At 44.0% G+C, this 18,412-nt stretch overlaps 2 protein-coding genes across 3 annotated transcripts; one reads left to right on the plus strand and one right to left on the minus strand.

Moving 5' to 3' along the window:
• Nucleotides 1–4,355: 4,355 nt before the first annotated feature.
• LOC310663319 (toll-like receptor 12) lies at nucleotides 4,356–15,281 on the minus strand. 2 transcript variants are annotated; one of them, XM_083411072.1, is made up of 3 exons: nucleotides 14,936–15,281; nucleotides 12,422–12,495; nucleotides 4,356–9,634 (listed from the first exon to the last, which is right to left on the minus strand). In XM_083411072.1, the coding sequence occupies exon 3, from the start codon at nucleotides 9,578–9,580 to the stop codon at nucleotides 6,755–6,757; it is 2,826 nt and encodes a 941-aa protein (XP_083267198.1). In that variant the 5' UTR covers nucleotides 9,581–9,634; nucleotides 12,422–12,495; nucleotides 14,936–15,281; the 3' UTR covers nucleotides 4,356–6,754. The 2 variants fall into 2 exon arrangements, with proteins under 2 accessions (XP_083267198.1, XP_083267199.1); XM_083411073.1 differs by lacking the exon at nucleotides 12,422–12,495.
• Nucleotides 12,717–18,230, plus strand: LOC310663318 (toll-like receptor 12). The gene is made up of 2 exons (XM_083411071.1): nucleotides 12,717–12,812; nucleotides 15,307–18,230. The coding sequence occupies exons 1-2, from the start codon at nucleotides 12,768–12,770 to the stop codon at nucleotides 18,166–18,168; spliced, it is 2,907 nt and encodes a 968-aa protein (XP_083267197.1). The 5' UTR covers nucleotides 12,717–12,767; the 3' UTR covers nucleotides 18,169–18,230.
• The last annotated feature ends 182 nt before the right edge of the window (nucleotides 18,231–18,412 follow it).

Raw genomic sequence — 18,412 nt, forward strand, 5'->3', positions numbered from 1 at the left:
ATATTAAGAAACATCTCCAATGGTTTTCTGTGGTCTAGGGGAAACGTCCTCCTAGTCTTTACATTTTCTGTATTGCTCCCAGTGATCTCTTTCCGTTGTGTCAACTCTTAATTGGACAGCATAGGTAGCACCACCACGATTGCCCCTTCCTCAAACTGCATCTCATGTGCAGAGACTCAGCAAAACCTTCAGTTTAGTTCAGGCAGCTTAACTCCATCACAGCAAGGAATGTGTAACAGTCCGGTGGCTGTTTGTTGATCCATCAGAAGCTGAGGTCATTGTTAAGCTTTTCAATTAGCCATTGAATGATCTGGATAGAGTGTCACCCCGACAGCTGCCCAGGCTTGGGGGTGGGGGATGATATAGTTCAAAGGGATGACTGGTGCTCTGTTCCTCCTGCTGTAATCACATCTAATGCAATGTTTCCCTACTAACGTCCAAAACATGCAAGCAGATAGGGAAACAAGCCAAGAAATGGTCAAAGAGGCACAGTGTCCAACTGGGAAGTTCTCCTGCACATGATTCACCAAAATGAGCAGGAGATGGTAGCGTTCTGCATCCACTTCTTTTGCATCTTTATGGATCTCGTACGGTCAAACTTCCTGTTGGATGCTTTCCAACGTTACAACAGTTAGTAAAGGTAAAGGGACCCCTGACCATTAGGTCCAGTCGTGACCGACTCTGGGGTTGCGGCGCTCATCTCGCTTTATTGGCCGAGGGAGCCGGCATACAGCTTCCGGGTCATGTGGCCAGCATGAGTAAGCCGCTTCTGGCGAACCGGAGCAGCGCACGGAAACGCCATTTACCTTCCTGCCGGAGCGGTACCTATTTATCTACTTGCACTTTGACTTGCTTTCGAACTGCTAGGTTGGCAGGAGCAGGGACCGAGCAACAGGAGCTCACCCTGTCGCGGGGATTCGAACCGTCAACCTTCTGATCAGCAAGTCCTAGGCTCTGTGGTTTAACCCACAACGCCACCCGCGTCCCTGTTACACCAACGTAAAAACTGGAGAAAAAAACTGGAGAAAATATGGGGTAGTTTTGTGAGGCATGGAGGGCTTCTATTATTCTTTATAGCCTGTCATTTCTACAAGGGCAGGAGCTGTGACCTAGCAGTGGAACACATACTGTGCATTTAGAAGGACCCAGGTTTGTGCCTTAGCATTTCCAGGTAGGACTCAGAAAGACTCCCATCTGAAACCCTGAAGATCTGCTGTAAGAGTAAGAATAGGGAGCACTGAACTAGATGGGCCAGCATTTTTATTCAGTTTTAAGGCAGCTCTACATTTTCCAGTGAGCTCAAGGTGGCATACATGGTGTGCCCCATCTCCTCCCACCCATTCGCAACAACCTTGTGAGATAGGTGAGGCTAAGAGTTAGGGATTGGCCCTAGATCACCTAACAAGTTTCACGGCTGCAAGGAGGTTTCAAACAGGTCTTTATGGTCCTATACAGGGCTCATCCACACTTTGCTTGTCTGAGTTCTAGAGAGGTTTTCTGCATGTCCAGTGCTTTCTACTAGGCCCAGGTCCAAGAGTGGTTTTCCATTTGCCCCAAATGGAAACTTGTTCTTTACCACGGAATCAGAACAAACGTCAGTCTGTGGAAAACCCTATTGATATTTGCTCTGATTCAGCAATGAAGAGCAGGCTGTTATAACTATTTATTAATTAAATTTCTATACTGACCTTCATCCATTTGGTGGGGTGATGGTGTCTGCCAAATCCTAAAGCCCAACAGTGACATATAGGTGTGTGGGTCTATCTATAGAGAATTAAATTTACCTTCCAAAGTTTTGTTTTGTTGATAAGTTATATTAGAAGTAATTATGTGCGCTTTTGTTTAGTTTAGTTGTTTAAAATGGTGGTCGAATGAAAAAGACAAGAATGAGCTGAGGTGGCACGGGAATGTTATTTTATTTCTGTATAGGGGAAAGGGGTGGAGTTAATCTACATATTAACTGGATTTTGCTTCATTAGTGACAAGATTTATATCCTGTCATTTGGTTGAATGGTCCTCAAGGCAGCTTACAACAGGCTGCAATATGCAAATCCTGAAATCGCACAATTCAAGCATCCCTTAGCTGAGGGATGGGACCAGAATGCTTCCCTGCAACTCCACAGGTGACTTGAGCTCAGGGTTCATTTTGCCACTGAAAGGGTAAGAGTTATGTAGATGTTTAACTACTAGTGTCATGTTTCAAACATGTAGTGGTAGGAGGCTCTAAAGAATGGCCTTCTATAGCTAGTATAGCCTTGTACTTAGGACCGGATTCCTAAGTTCACCTCAGAGAAGATGGAGCAGGGCATCCCCTTTCTGAAGCATTTCAAAGCATTCTTCCTACCTCCTGCTGGCGATAAATCTCCAACGGACAGTGAGGCCCTCTCCCCTCACCTACCCTTTTACCAGCTCCCCCCACCTCCCCTCCTAGCAGGTGGAGAGAAGATGAGAGAACTATGGGGGCAGACTAGCAACTCCCTTTAGGATCCTTTTTTCAACTGCCAGCTTGAGTATAGCCAGCTGCTGCCATTGCCGACTGACAGGGCCTCTTGTGCTCTGAGGTCATCTCTTCAGAGCTCATGGCTCCGGAATCTTTTGGCTTTACTCCCAGGCTATCAGCATCCAAAGCCACACCGACCATTAACAGTGGGAATGAACACCCCTGTGCATCCAAGCGCCCCTCTTAGTGGGAATGGTCTTCTACTAGATGGTGCCATGTACTCACACCTCCTGGCCTTCCTTGTTGGAGAAGCCCTCAAAGACTTGACTAGCCTTATACAGAAGGGCCTTTACTAGTCATTATTAAATAAGCTTACTCTTTCCAGAACAACAGTTCTCTCTTTCTGTAACTTTGGTGTTACAGATGTTCTGAAGTGGTGAACACATACCTCCAACATTTCTCTGATGAAAATAGGGACATCTTTTTCCATCATCATCATCACCATCATCATCATCATCATCATCATCATCTTAGTAGTAGTAGTATCCTGCCCTTCTGACTGGGTTGCCCAATCCACTCTGGGTGGTTTCCAACATATATGAAAACACGATAAAACATATACAGGGCTGCCTTCAGATGTCTTCTAAAGATTGTATAGTTGCATATCTCCTTGACTCCAGGGTCACATAACTCCATACCCTCCCACATTTCTCTCATGAAAATAGGGATATCCTAAGCAGAAAATTCCGGGATCAAATCAGAAACTGGGATGGCTTGGATTGTCAAAGAAAGACACCAGCAGGTTGAGGTGAGAAAAGAAAGGGGGAGGAAAAGGAAACGACAGCTTCTCATGCCAGCTACTCCAAATGGTTGCCTGGCCTTGAGCAATGCACATATTTCATTTTATTTTTTTTACTGTGGTTTTATGCAAACGTGGTATATTGGAAAACTTTGTATTTTTTCCTTTTTAAAAATTAAAGCCATGCACCCAGATAAACAAATGCCCACAACGAGCCTCAGGTTTCTGGGACTTTGGGTGGGAAAGTACTAACCGAGGGCAGGAGGCAACAACATTCAGGATTAATATATCCCATCAAGCACCACCCACTAGTGTGGATGGGAAACACCAAGAGGCATAAAATGGAAGGTGCTCATATGTGAAGGGACACTAACACACACATGGAATCCATGATCTACATCAACATGTATGTCTTTGTGGGGGCACAGCCCAAGGGATAGACCTGACAGAACTGCACTGGGATTATTCCAGCCTACCATTCAAACTAGTTCTGTGCCAAACCATTCTCCTGCAGTTGTCTGTGGTTTGTTTTATACCATTCTCCATTGATCAATGAGAACAGAAACTTTTCAAAGGGGAAAAGAAACTTTAGTCAAATTCTCGTGGGTAGAGAGCAGGGTTGTTGTTGTTTCTGCCATGCCTACCCTTATTTTTGAGGTGGCCAATGTTGTAGGGAAATCCTTGGGCTCACTTGGATTGCCAAGCAAAGACACCAGCCAGGAATATAGGAGCAAAACAGCAGCCAGTAGGCCTGGTCTTTATTTTAAAGGACTGTTGCAAGAGGACTTCCACCCACATGGGTGCCACATGGGCGAAGCAGGAAAAGCCCAGAACAAAAGATGGCTCCCACTTTTATCAAAATAAATTAAAAAATTGTCCAGTAGCACCATAGAGACCAACTAAGTTTGTTCTGGGTACACTGGGTACACTTTTATCAAAATAAATTAAAAAATTAAAAAATTGTCCAGTAGCACCATAGTGACCAACTAAGTTTGTTCTGGGTACAGTAGTACCTCGGGTTACAAACACCTCGGGTTACAAACACTTCGGGTTACAGACTTCGCTAACCTGGAAGTAGTACCTTGGGTTAAGAACTTTGCCCCAGGATGAGAACGGAAATCATGCAGCAACAGCACGGCGGCAGTGGGAGGCCCCATTAGCTAAAGTGGTAACTCAGGTTAAGAACAGTTTCAGGTTAAGAATGGACCTCCAGAACGAATTAAGTTTGTAACCAGAAGTACCACTGTATAAGCTTTCGTGTGCATACACAATTCTTCAGATACGGTATCTGAAGATATGTGCATGCACATGAAAGCTTGTACCCAGAACAAACTTAGTTGGTCTCTAAGGTGCTACTGGACAGTTTTAAACAATTTTAATTTATTTCAACTGCATCAGACCAACACTGCTACCTACCCGAATCCCAGTTTTACAAAGATACCCACAACACCCCTAAAATTACATTGTACATACATAACAAATACATCACAATTTGGGAGAGTCTGGTGACAGAAACCTGAGTATCAGGTTTGCCCCCATCTTTCCCTTGACCTCCACCTCATTCCCATCAAGTAAGACAAAAGAAATATTTACAAGTTCCTGGTTTCCCCAGCCAAGTTAATCACACCTCTTTGTCCTGACCAAGAACCTAATCCATGGGTAGGCAAACTAAGGCCCGGGGGCCGGATCCGGCCCAATCGCCTTCTAAATCCTCCCTGCAGATGGTCTGGGAATCAGCGTGTGTTTACATGAGTAGAATGTGTGCTTTTATTTAAAATGCATTTCTGGGTTATTTGTGGGGCATAGGAATTCGTTCATTTTTATTTTTTTCAAAATATAGTCCAGCCCCCCCACAAGGTCTGAGGGACAGTGGACCAGCCCCCTGCTGAAAACGTTTGCTGACCCCTGATCTAATCCATTCCTGGATGGGTTGCTATTGTCCACAAGATGACTACCTGTCTGGCACCCATTTGCCAGGATGCCAGTGATTATCTCTTATGCAAGAGTCTGCTGTGTACCTGATCCCAGGTTTCAGGAATTATGGTTGTCGTTTACCAGTTTCCCAAGTCCCCCCTTTGGTAGCCATCTTTTCCCAGAGCAGAACAACGTTGGTCGTGTATTGTGTGGTGCTTTGAGGAGACATTGTTTGTGAACAAAGGGGGGGGGGTACACACTGCGTGCTGGAGGGGCAACCCCACCCCAAATCATTATAAAACTTCCTGTAACACCAAGGAGTCCTTTCTTTCCTTCCACAAATCATGTCACCAGTGCACTGCATTCTGCATCCTTCCCAGGTTCCCATGCTACAGTTAAAGCCTGGAGGAAGACATGAGGTAGCTCCTCTTTTGAGTCTTTTCCAGGTCACGAAGCAGAGATAACCAGGGAGGTCGCAGAATGGTGAAGAAATACTGACTGGAAAGATGCCCCCACTCTCACCACCTTTAGTTGAAATGATAAGCTCAAAACCCCACACCCACCCAAATCCAAAGGTGCCCTGGCAAAGGGACAGAAATGGAAACTTCTTTCACAGGAGGTGGGAGGGGGAAATGGAGGGGAGATTTTGGCATAGCGCAACTTCAGACAAGGCCTGGGGAGATTACCAAGTGTTCACTATGAACCAAAGAATTTAAGAATTGCACTGTGCAAGACAAACATTCCTCTTGCCCACTCTTTGCTAATAAAGACTTTATACTATTTTGTGCCAGAAGATGGCAGTAGGCCTTCTCATATGTGAGGTAAGACTCCCATATCTCCAGGAAACAAAGCGGTGAGTGTGTCACTTCAGGTTTTGTTGTCCACATTAAGCAACTCACATGAAGGGTTGCAGTAGAAGAGGTCTGGAAGTGGAAGATTTCTCTTTTCCTTTCTGCTTTTATTTTTACAAGGTTCTCTAGATCTGTGTTTGTGAGGTGCACTTCTGGAACACTGGCTGGGAGAGGGGAAACAGCTGTGGTGGTGTGTTTTCAGAGATGACAAGTGCATGACACTGTTTAAGAAATTAATTTTCTTCAGGGTTATCTCCAGTACAAATAACTGATTCCCTAGGGTACTTTGTATAGGAGAAAGGCTCATTGGTCCCTCTGAAGAGGTCTCATCCAAGCCAAGCTTTACCACTTTACTCTGATCATTGTAACTGCCCCTTAGCTTTGCTTCGCCTGATCTTGTTATAGATTCTACCCAAGTTCAGTATTCTGTTTCAAAATCTAAGATTTTTTAATCCTTAAAAAAAAATAGTAAGCAAAGTTTCAACTACCTTTTTTTCAGAGAAGAAGAGCTAAAAGACATCAGGAAAGAAAGGGATAGGGGAAGTATTATTAAGTAATCATGGCATTATCCCAACTATATCTTCATTTGAAATATTGGAAACAAATATGGAGCAAACATTATATAGAAAATACTTTGAAGCTATTTCGGGGGGGGGGGGGATGACAGATGGTCCTGAATAGAATAAATGTCCTAATCTTGCAGATTTGGCAGTTATAACTACAGTTCAGAGATTTAAAGTAGCACTTTCTTCAGATTGCCCCCTCTTCATCACCACAGGGCTGCGTAAGACTTTTCCTCAGCCTATCCCAAAAGACAAGCTGAGCTGTTGGCTTCTCAGGCCAGTCTATGTAGGTCTTCTTCTTTACCAGCTTGGCCAACCGATGGTAAGATGAAAGCTGATACCTGGACCTGCGTTCCAAGAACACCAGGATCAGTGTGTCATCTGGTTCTGCCAAGAGTCGGTACGTAGCCAGGCTCAACTCCAGAGAACACCAATGGTTGCACAGGGAGTGTGGGCTGATCACACAGATGGCCTTCCGGCTTCTGTAGAGTTTGTCCATAATATTGTCCACAATAGCCTTGCCCACCACAAAGTCCCTACTGTGTAGACAGAGCTTCAGGAAGGGAGGACCATTGCGCTCTAGGTTGGGTACCAGGTTCTGAAGGACCCAATTCTGGTCCTGCCTGCAGTAAGACACGAAGGCATCATATTCAAACCTCTTGCCTTTCCCTATTTCACCACACAGTCTATGCCACCAGCCTCGTAGTATGTAGATGAGGAAGAAGAGCTCTGAACCACAGGTGACATGAATCAATAGGAATGACATGAGGAAGAGGGTCAGAGAGGAAGTGGCCATAAAGAGAATGAAGTCTATCTTCAGGATGCAATTGTGCTCAACAAATTGCAAGAACTTCTGAGATTTCAATGCCGTTGTCAGTTGCTGACACCTCAGTGGGTGTACAATAGATACAAAAAGGTCTTTCTTTCCTGATGCCCAACTGACAAACCAGGCATTGGAACAGTAGCACCCAAAGTTGCCTGTGTTCAGGTAAAAGTACCTTAGTTGCCCCATTTGATCCTGAAAGCTAGCATCTAGGGTAAGGATTAATTCACTTTGCAACACAAGAAGCTGCAAACGCTTCATGTCCCGGAATAAAACAGGGGATACATATTCCAGGCCCGATTCCATCAAGTGCAATACCTCCAGGTGAGTGAGGTTCTGGAAGAGATACTGGGCATCAGCTTTAGGAATATCTTTAATTGCATCTGCAAGGTTAAAAACCACCAAGACCCTTAGGTTTGATAAATGGGAAAAGTTGAAGTGTCCCCTGTAAGAACCCTGTACGATAACACTATGGTGAAGTTTTTCTAGGAGAGGGAAATCATGGAAAAAAGGCCTAGAGGCATTACAGGAAAAAATGAATCCTGACAAATAAAGTTCCTTTACTTTGGGGAAAGAGGGCGATTTGCATGAGTCCACTTCAAGCTGATTACACTTGAGTGTTAATTTCTCCAAAGTGGAAAACATCTCCATGCTTTGTCTTCTAAATCTAACTTTGGATTTGGATTGAAGTTCAAGATTTTCAAGGCCAGGGATTGAAAAGCCCACATCCAGGTCACCATAATTTATAAAACCAAATTGTAGTTCTCTCAGCATATTGAGACCTTGAGAGAAGTATGTTGTCAGCACTTCAATTGGGTTATGCCTTAGGTTCAAGAAGGCCAACCTGGAGAGGGAAGAAAAGGAATGATTTGTCAAATGAATAATGTAGTTGTTTTCCAGATTGAGTACTTTAAGTTGATGAAGTCCATAAAATGCCATTGAATCTATCCTTTCAATATTGTTGGCATAGAGTAAGAGCTCCTGTAAATATGGCAGGCAGGAAAAGGCGTAGGCTTGGAGGTTGCTGACATTATTTCCTGAGAAATTCATAATCTGCAGCTTAGAGGTGAAATTCATCCTCTTATACACTGGTGGGCACAGGCCCCAGTGGAGGTTATTTAGAGAAAGATCTAAAAGCTGGAGCTGGGGCATTTTGTATAGAATCAAAGAATCTACATATTCTAGTTGGTTCCGCTTAAGTGCTAATTTCTCCAGAGAGCGACAGGCATCATACTTTACAGCATCAAAGGTTTTGAAAAATATCCGGGACAGTGACAGAGAACAGAGGGAGAAACAGGAAGCCAATTCACAGACTGGGAAGGTCTGGCTCTTGAACCTTGGGTTGGTGTTTTCCAGTGAAAGGGAGTCAAGTTTTTCTATTTCTAATGCTAATATTAGGATCTCACCCAGAGTCAGAGGGGAAAAGCTCCATCTTAGGTTCTGGAGAAAATATCTGTTTTGGCCTTCAGGACTCTTTCCCTCTTTCTGAGACCATGAGGTAGGGACAGCAGGAGCCAAGCTGCTAGGGTGCTGCTTTTGAGACAAAGAGGAAGAAAAAGAATCTGGCATGAGTTGATTTACAGACCCTTGAGGTGATGACTTCAATGAGAGGAAGAAGTGGAGCAGCTCCAAAACGTGTTTCAAGCTGCATCTAGAAACAGAGAGCAGCTGGAGTTGATGAGACAGTGTTATATCTCCTCCTGTGGGACTGACATCACTTAGGACCAGAATTTGAAGGGAGGGCATAGGGAAGAAGGTTTCACAAATGTCGATGAGTTTGGAACAAGACTGAAGCTTTTGGAATACGATGAAAAGGTACTGCAATTTATTCAAGTCTATGAAAGCTCTGGGTGAGATAACAACATCCTTCTCTATCATGAGTCTCAGATAGTGGAGTTCTGGAAAAGCTTGGAAGGTTTGAGCTTCCAAGACTTTAATGTCCCCTGAGAGACAGAGTGCTTCAACCTCCTTGGGGATGGTGATGATGTCTTCTGGCAAGGAACATACATTCTGGCAGTTCACTATCAGCCTGGTGCTATTAGGTGGAGAGCAGCTGGGAAAGCGACGCGCCACATAAGGCATCAGTGACCCTTCAATGGTATAGCATTTTAGGTTCATCAAAGCAAGAGAGAAAGGTTGTCCCAAGATAAAAAGCATCAAGATGGCCAGCATTGTTCCTCTCTGTTGCATTGGCCTCCTTTCCACAGCTGAAGAGTTTGGATCACCTTAGAGGTGCCAAGTAACCTGGCAAAGAAAAACAAATAGTTTGAGTTCACTTTGTTCAGCATCATCATCACCACCATCATCATTAGTCATCTTTCCTCTATGAAAGCTTGTCTGCCATTAGATTCCATTGGGAATCTAATCAGCTTTCAAAGAAGCCCAGGAGGTCTCTGTTCTTTTGAACACAGTTTGAAATTTAATAGTTTAGCACTTGAGTGGGGGAATGTTTCATTCTGGGCAACCTTCCAAGGACCAGTGATGGGTGGGGCAACTAATGTAAATTTTAACCTTTGTACAGTCGGCTAGTTTAACACACACACCTGCCAACAGCTCTATCCTTCATCCAGACAAGCAAGAGGCATTGCAGACCCACTCACAGCACCCCACACTGAATGTGAGTGAAGGCAACAATACATTTAAACAAATGGGACAAGACAATGTACCATACTTGGGTGTAGTAGGCTTATATTTCCAGGGGGTGAACCAGAATGAAGACTTCCACACTCTGGTCCACTGCCCAGGCTCTGCCCCCCAACCTACTCCTGATTTGTTGTTGGTGAGCTATACTGCCATACATAGCAGCTGACCAGAGGAGGACCCAATGGCCAGCTGCTACAAAGAGGCTGCAACCACCACTCACCTTTGATTCAGGTAAGCGGCTATTATCAGAGCCCAAGAACAATCCTAGCCAGGCAAAAGTGTTGTGAAGCAGAGCCAATGAAGGGTGTGGCCTGGAGAGAGTTTTAAGTACCAGATAGGGAGGAGTTTTAAGTACCAGATAGTTCCAAGGGCATCTCTACCTAGATTTGAGTACCTTTGGGTGAGAGAACACAGGCATTTTTGTAATATTTACAATGTTTCAGTGTTTGGAGCACTTTCTTTTTTTATTTACCAATGTATGGAAAATGTATACAGTAACTGGAAGCCAAGAATCACAAGGCAGAAGATCCCTGAGGATCCCTTCAAGGCAGCCTTCCAGGTTGCACCCCGCCCCCCAGTCTTAACTGACTCCAAATACAAACTCTGTACACACAGTCTCCCTCTTTCAAAACTGCAAAATGAAAAAGAGAAACTATTTCTTCACAAACAAATGCCTTACATTTTCCCCATTCTCAGAGCTGGAGAGGTGTAATTTTCCCAAGTTCTAGTAATGCTCTTTAAAACACAAAAAAATGCTTCTATACTAAAGCCCCTCAGTGCTGCTGAGACATTGCTTTCCCATAATTACATGGGTGAAATTAAAAGTTCTACACAGCTCAAGGTAATATTACATTTTATTCATCAACACACATCCCTTTCCACACAATTAAAAAAACCTTCTATAATATTCACAATTAAGTCCTGGTTGGCAGATCCCCTTTCTGGTCCTAATTGCAAACGGGCTGACTGCAAGTCCTTTTCATTTTAACTCTTTCTCTTGATCACAGCCGTGAGATTGGTAAATGTCCTTTTAGCTGCATCTTCAATAGTCTTTCTTAAAGCTCATCAGCTTTTCTGTGGAAAGCCACTGCATACCACTGAACTGCAGCAAACATCAACCAAGCTTTCTTGGGATTGACATTTGCTTCAATCTAGAGGTAAACAGTGGGTTTTCCAGAGGAAAGCAGTGGGGCAAATGGAAAATCGGTCAGACCCATGCCCAGAAATATGGGATAAATGAAGAACTGCTTGGACCCATGCTTTCTAGGCATGGGATAAGCAGAAGAGTGGACAAACCCTTAGTTGTCCCAGCACCAGTTTCTGTTCCCCTACGAAGGGTGGAAGTTTCAACTGCTCATTTATTCTCTCTCTCTTTTTGTAATAGTGAAATTGTACTATTTTGTTACAAACAGAAAGAAACTTATGCAAGGAAACCAGTAACTGATTCATTACAGATCAGGAGAAAGCAGAAATCAATGAAATGGGTGAGACCTGCACATGGGATATTTAGAATTAAAGGCACGGGAGTTCTAAAAATCCTCAACAGCAGTTGGTCCTGCAATTGTGTTTTCTTGCAGAACAACATTGTCACTAATTGCATTTGAAAAAGAATATCCATACAGGAAAACACTAGACATCAACACTATGGCAGTGACACTGTTCAGATGTGCCATAAAAAATGCGTAAACAAAGGATGGTGGTTCCAGTAATGTAGAAGCAACTGTCAGTCCTCAAATATCTCCTTATCATTAGCTCCCATTGAGGAAAGCAATCAAGCAACCATCCTGGGGCACTGAACCATAATCTTCCTTTAGAAAGAGAAATGAGCAGCCAGAAGCAGCAAAAGTGCTTTTCCAGTGATCTCTCCTCCAAAGGAAACGGCTTGCTCATGAAACTTCCTGCTCCTTAGGAAAGTGGGTGTCTAAATAGGTCCAGAGTGACAGCCACAGTACATAACTTCTTTCAGGGTCACCCAGAACTCCTCCTTTGGGACCTCAGAAAGGGCAAGGGAAGGTCTGGTATTGCCTCATACATCTTCCAGAATCTAATGACTTATTCCCAGTTCTGTCCCTAAGCCATACCACTGCAAAGAAGCTCTTCCTTTATATTGAGGCTTCCTTCAACACCACTCTTTCATCTCAGAGTGTTTTCCCACAGCTTGCTTACATGCAAAGCCCATGTCAACCCGTCCCTAACCCTTTGCTCCCATATGGCCGTACTGTCCAAGCCCAAGTTATAGAGCATTGTTCTTCACCAAGCTTTTCCACCCTTTCTATTCTATAACAGTTCCTAGCTGAATGCCCCATGAGATCTGTCCAAATGACAACCTGTGGTGTGCGGGGATTCCCATCCACAAGTGTGCAAGACCATTGTTCATAAGTCACTTACCTCTAAGCAGCAACATGCAAAGACGCTTCATGTAGTTGTGGTTTGCAAAGGGAAAAGACATAAAAAGGCTTCTTCTAGATGAGGAAGTAGGAAAGGCACAATTCTAGTAAATTCTCACTTCTGCATAGAGTTCCAGTTTTTAAATTACTGCCTTAACTTGCATGTGAAAGTTGCATGCAGCTTTGTAGTAAGAGTGAAAGAGGAATTGTGTCCTGAAGTGGAGTAGTGAGTGGTGAGATCTGCTATACCCTTTGTAACTAAGTTTATCCAGTAGAGATACTACTTGTATGAGACTTAGGGAGAGAAGTTAGCTTGAGGAGCAGGGAAAGAAATACTGGAAAAGAGAATGGCTAAACATGCAGCTCTAGCACCAGGATGGCGAAGCAAAGAGGTACAGCTAACTAGCTTTTTTCTCCTTTTTTCTCGAGGTTAGTTTTCAATGGGCTTATAATTTCATAACAATGTATTCTGTGCAACCTGGAGAACCCACACAGATAAAAGCTGACTTTTCCCCATTTGAACGGGTATTGTTAGAGGGTTCAAATGAACATCTTAGAGGTAAAGGACATCATGGTGTGATTTTCAGGAGAGGAATGTGTCTTTGTTTCTGTGTGCATATGGTATGGTCTGTATGGTGACAATGCCATGGAACATTGCTCATCTCCTGCTGGGTCATATTTCAAAATGATTCTAGGATGTGCACCAAGTGATTAGACCAGGGACAGGATTCAAGCCGTGTCTCATACACACAGTGTCTGAGGTGCCTCAACCGCTTCAGTTTTTCACCCAAACCCACCAAATTATCACCACTTTGTCAATGAGTAACTGAAAAAGAAGGGGCAAAGCAACAGGTTCTCCAGTTTCCTATTTGAGTGTTCAGGCCCACATAATGTTAATTGCATGAGCCAAGAGAGCTGGTCCACACATATTCATCCCACCTCCACATCGCAGGTCATGAGTTTGGTAGGTTGCACCTACCAAATGCATAAACAGTACTGAAGAGGGGCAGGGCTGTCTTTACCCAGGGGTGCAAGGGGTGCGGGGCACCAGGGTGCCAAATTCAGGGGGGCGCCAGGCACCTGCCACTGAAGCCGCCTAAGCTCTTAACTATCTACCTGTTATGAAATAATAAAAAATTTTAATCAAGCTAGAAAAACAGAATACATATATTCCTAGGCATTACCGAAATGTATACCTACTGTTTCACTAAAGGACATTTGACTTTGTGCGCTCATTTACCAAAGATGCACCACGCCAGCGGCAGCGCTTGTCAGACTCAATGATAGCGCTTGTCATTCTCAACAGTGCTGTGCACGCAAAATTAACTAAATTTGGGGGCGCTGGGCGGATCTGCGCACCCCGGTGGCACATATGCTAAAGACGGCCCTGAAGATGGGTCAGCCCAGGACACAATGTGGGAGTAGGCTGAGCACAGCCACACTCCCATGGTTCATACAACTGACATTTTGTGGGCCTTCACATACAGAGAGTTCCGGCAAACCAGGGATAGGGAAGCTGTGGCCCTCCAGATATTGTTGGAGTACAGATCCTATCCCTGACCATTGGCCATGCTAGCTGAGGCTAATGGGAGTTGAGCAATGCTCAACAGTGCCCTACACTGTCATTCTAATATATTCACTTGCTTTTAACTATTTAGGGTTACATTGTTTTTTCATACATGCAGGACCAAATTTGTGTATAAGATAGAAAGCATATATTTTATAAGGCTGTACCAGTGTTTTTCTACTACCTAATGAACTCTTTATAGCTGTGGTGGGTGGGTGTTTTAATGCTGGTCTTAGACTTTAAGTATGGGCCATCAGGAAAGAAAGTCTTGACATTCATGCCACATGGGGTAAACACAGTGCTGCCTTATAGACATCAACAAAGATGTCCTGAATTGTGTGAGGAAGTTGCCTTTCTGTGCATAACTTTACATGAAGCTGTACAGGAGAACCTGTCCATTTATTCACCTATACAAATAACTCAGGGCAGAATTAAAGATGTACTGAGATGTCTGTTGCTAGAAGCAGCAGCCACCAGGTACTGAGGAAACTTCAGGAGCAAGGGCAAAACGGCTTCCCTCAATAATTAAGGGATACTAATACAAGGTCTGGGGTGCTCTGGTCCATGGGGTCATGAAGAGTCGGACACGACTAAATGACTAAACAACAGTACAAGGTCAGTTATTCCCCAAACTTTAAAGAAAGAAAATTGGGGTGGAAAGACCAAGGTAAAGGTTGTTTTCATGGAGCCAAGTTGTAACAAGTACAATATATAAAACTGTGGTACATATTTAATGTTTCCATGTTACATAAGATGGGCACCTTAATCTCAAATTCCCATGCTTTTTGATACATGAGTGAATTTGTATGCACCTGATCTCTAATATTAATCCAAATGTATACATATTAATTCAAGACTCTTAAAAGGCTTCAGAATAAAGTGAAGTGAGTAGACCAACTGATAAGAGTGTGACAACACTCCACATATAAAATAGTTTCAAGCACTTACCTGCCCTAGCAAAGAGATTCTGGGAACTGTATTTCTTCTTTGAAGAGATGCAGAAGCTTTAGCAAAGCCTTCACTTAGCATTCATTCCAAAATTCAGTTCCAGAGTTCATTGTGGGAATTATCATGATAACTAAATAGGCTTTAAACAAGTGTCAAGATTTTTAATGTTGCTGACATTACATTAGAGATGTGTATAAAAAATGTGCCTCTGTGAAAAGATTCCCTGCATTCCCCAATGCGGATTGCAGAATACCAGGTACCAGTGTCTTCATGTCAAACAGTAGGTAGTTTTGATCACCGCAAGTACCTCTTTAAAAAAACCAAACAGTGATCACTTGATGGACAATGTATGATTCCCAAATATCTTTCAGAGAGATGGAAGCCCTTTTCAGAGGAGCTGCTGGAATAAATTGGAAGCAAGAAGAGTGGCCTGCATCTTCCTGCTCTTCCTGTTTCTGAGCCCACCTTTCTGCAAGGCGACGCTCACCAGCAAATGTCAGATCACTGAGGGCTGGCTACGACCACACACATCTGAACCCCTATCCCTCTGTCTCTCTGCTTCAGATGCGGGTCTGGTTGCATTCTGTAGCAATGTCACCTCCTTGCAAGAAGATCTGGCTACTGTTCCTGAGCTGGTGAGTGCCCTTTGTCTCTCCGGGAGTGTTGTCATTTATGAACGAGCTTTCTCGTCTTTTCCAGAACTTAATCACCTGAGCATCAACTTGAAGGCACCTGTTATCTCACCCGGGGCTTTCCTGGGCCTGGACAAGCTACAATACTTATCAATCCACCACTCAGATACAGGCTGCAGCAACAGCTCCATCCCAACTCAAGCCTTCCACCAATTAGAGCAACTGCAGACTTTGAACATGAAGGGCATCTATCTCACAGGACAGCGAGGGATAAATCTTCCAAGTCACTTAAAATCGCTTTCCATTTCTGGATGCTGCTTAGACCAGTTTTCAGAGCTGTTCAGCATTTTCCGATCTTTGCAGTCAGTGCCTCACGTGTCTGTAGATAACTGTGAAATAGGGAAGTTTCCCCACTCTTTGTATCTGAGGCAACATCCTAACTTCTCAAGCTCTAGGGTCCCATCTTCTCAATCACAGGAAAGAACGGGTCTTTATTCTCAGAACAAAAGCTCACTTCAGTCCCTGGTGCTGAGCCATTTCCCTGTGGCACTCAGTGAGCTTCTATCCTTAGAAATAAAAGAACTTGATGCACTTTCGTTGGAGAAGACACACCACATGCATGAGAACCAGACTTTTCAGGTCTGTGCTCTGGCCTCCCGTTTCTCCCTCCGATCTCTGTCATTTTCATTGAATTACTACAAAAACTTCAACAGTGAAGAGCTTCCTGGCTGCTACTCTGTGGAGAATTTGGTACTTGAGGATAATAAAATGGAGCAAGTAGATCCCTTGCTTCTGTATAAGCTCTTCTATCTCCAGCTGTTAGATCTTTCTGGAAATAATCTTTACTGGAACCTTTGCCCACTGGAGTATGAGAAGATGAACTTTAACTCCCGGCTGAGGATTCTTGATTTCTCTGGTAACAGATTTAAAAGTCCCCAATCTACTGTATTCTCCTGCCTGCCATACTTAGAGAGACTCTCACTCAATGACTGTGGGTTTGAGAACATTCCAGTATCTGCCTTCTCTAGACTTGGCCAACTTAAGGTTTTAAATCTGAGAAACAATCGATTACGCAACCTTGCAAATGCCTCTTTCTATAAACTGTCCAGTCTGGTTTCCTTAGACTTGTGTGGCAATCCCATCACACAGTTTGAAAGCGACTCATTCCAGGGTTTGGCTTTTTTGAGAGAACTCCAAATAGGCTTTCCATATTTTCAGGAAGGGGAAGAAACCCTGAGATTCTCAGCGAAAAATGTAGAAAGTCTTGTATTGCAAAATTTTTCATCAATTGCCTTATACAATCCACCACAGTCTGACTTTGCTTCAGTGCAGAATATGACTCTAAGTGGCTGCTTTGAATTTTACAACTTGTCTCATAACACATTTTTCCCCAATGTGCGATTGATGCATTGGGAGCCAGCTTTGGAATGTGATTCTTCTAAGCCCCTCCATCTGCTTTTTCCTGTGCTGGAGCAGCTTGTTTACAAGTATAAGTTAGAAGCAAGAGCTACTGAATGGAATTTCAACATGTCTCATCTGTCCAAGCTGCAACTGCTTGAGGTGCATAACCTGCCTGAAGTACCTTACGGTTCCTCTGCGCCAGAGATGCAGTCCCTCTTCATGGATCTGCCCCAGGTGGAGGCCCTGAGAATGGTGAACAGCAACATCAGGTACATCTCAGCAAAGGTCTTCAGAAGAAAGCCCAAACTCAAGCAACTCGTGCTAGAGAAGGAGGCCTTCCTGGAACTTGACAGTGACATTCAGGATCAAATACTGGGACAAATGCCTCTCCGCTACTTGCATTTTTCCAGTGTCACCTTCAGGTGTGACTGCTCAAGTGCCTGGCTCATTGACTGGGCCATCAGAAGGAAAGAGATTTATGTATTTGGGCTGGAGCATGCAGACTGTCTGGATGTCCAAAGGAGAGAAAAGAAAGGCAACTATCTGTCTTTCATAGAGCAGAACTGTAGTCAGGATGTTGGCTTCCTCCTTTTTGTTTCAACCTCCTCGGTGCTGTTCCTCCTTATTTCACTCCCTATCCTGAAAGCCACTTGCGGCTCAGAGCTTCTTTTCCTGATCTACATCCTGAGAGCATGGTGGCATGGAATGTTGAATAACAGAAAAGGCCAGAGGTTTGAGTATGATGCTTTTGTGTCCTACAGCAGTCAGGACCAGGAGTGGGTGTTGCAGCACTTGGTGCCCAATCTGGAGCAGAAGGGACCCCCCTTCCTGAAGCTCTGTCTCCACAACCGGGACTTTGTGGTGGGCAAGGCCATTGTGGACAATATCATGGAGAGTCTTTACAGCAGCTACAAGACCATCTGTGTTATCAGCCACCATGCCCTCAACAGCTCCTGGTGTTCTCTGGAGATGACCCTGGCCACATACCGTCTTGTGGCTGAGCAAGAGGATACGTTGATCCTGTTGTTCATGGAGCACATCTCCAGATACCGTCTCTCAGCCTATCATCGTCTGGCAAAGCTGGTGAAGAGGAAGGCGTATCTAGACTGGCCTCAGGAGCCAGCTGCCCAGGCTGCCTTTTGGGATAGGTTGAGGAAGATACTGAAGCAACACTGTGGTGGGGAGGAACCAAAGCTTTAAGCATTCTGTGTTGTCCAACTTGGCTATGCAGTGAGCATCCAACAAACTTCTGCCCAACGAGATTTATTTCTTATCTTGCAAAATAATTAGTTGTGAAAAGATGTAGGCAAGCTTAATGGAGTCTTGACCAGAGAAACCAAGAGAGTTCACATACAGACACAAACACTGCTAAATCTTGTTCCCACATAACGTTTTTGTTTACTCGGATGTGTCCTATTTCTATGTAAATGAAAGAATGTTATAT

This window comes from Podarcis tiliguerta, assembly GCF_965153285.1.
Source record: "Podarcis tiliguerta genome assembly, chromosome: 13".
Classification (NCBI taxonomy): Eukaryota; Metazoa; Chordata; class Lepidosauria; order Squamata; family Lacertidae; genus Podarcis; species Podarcis tiliguerta.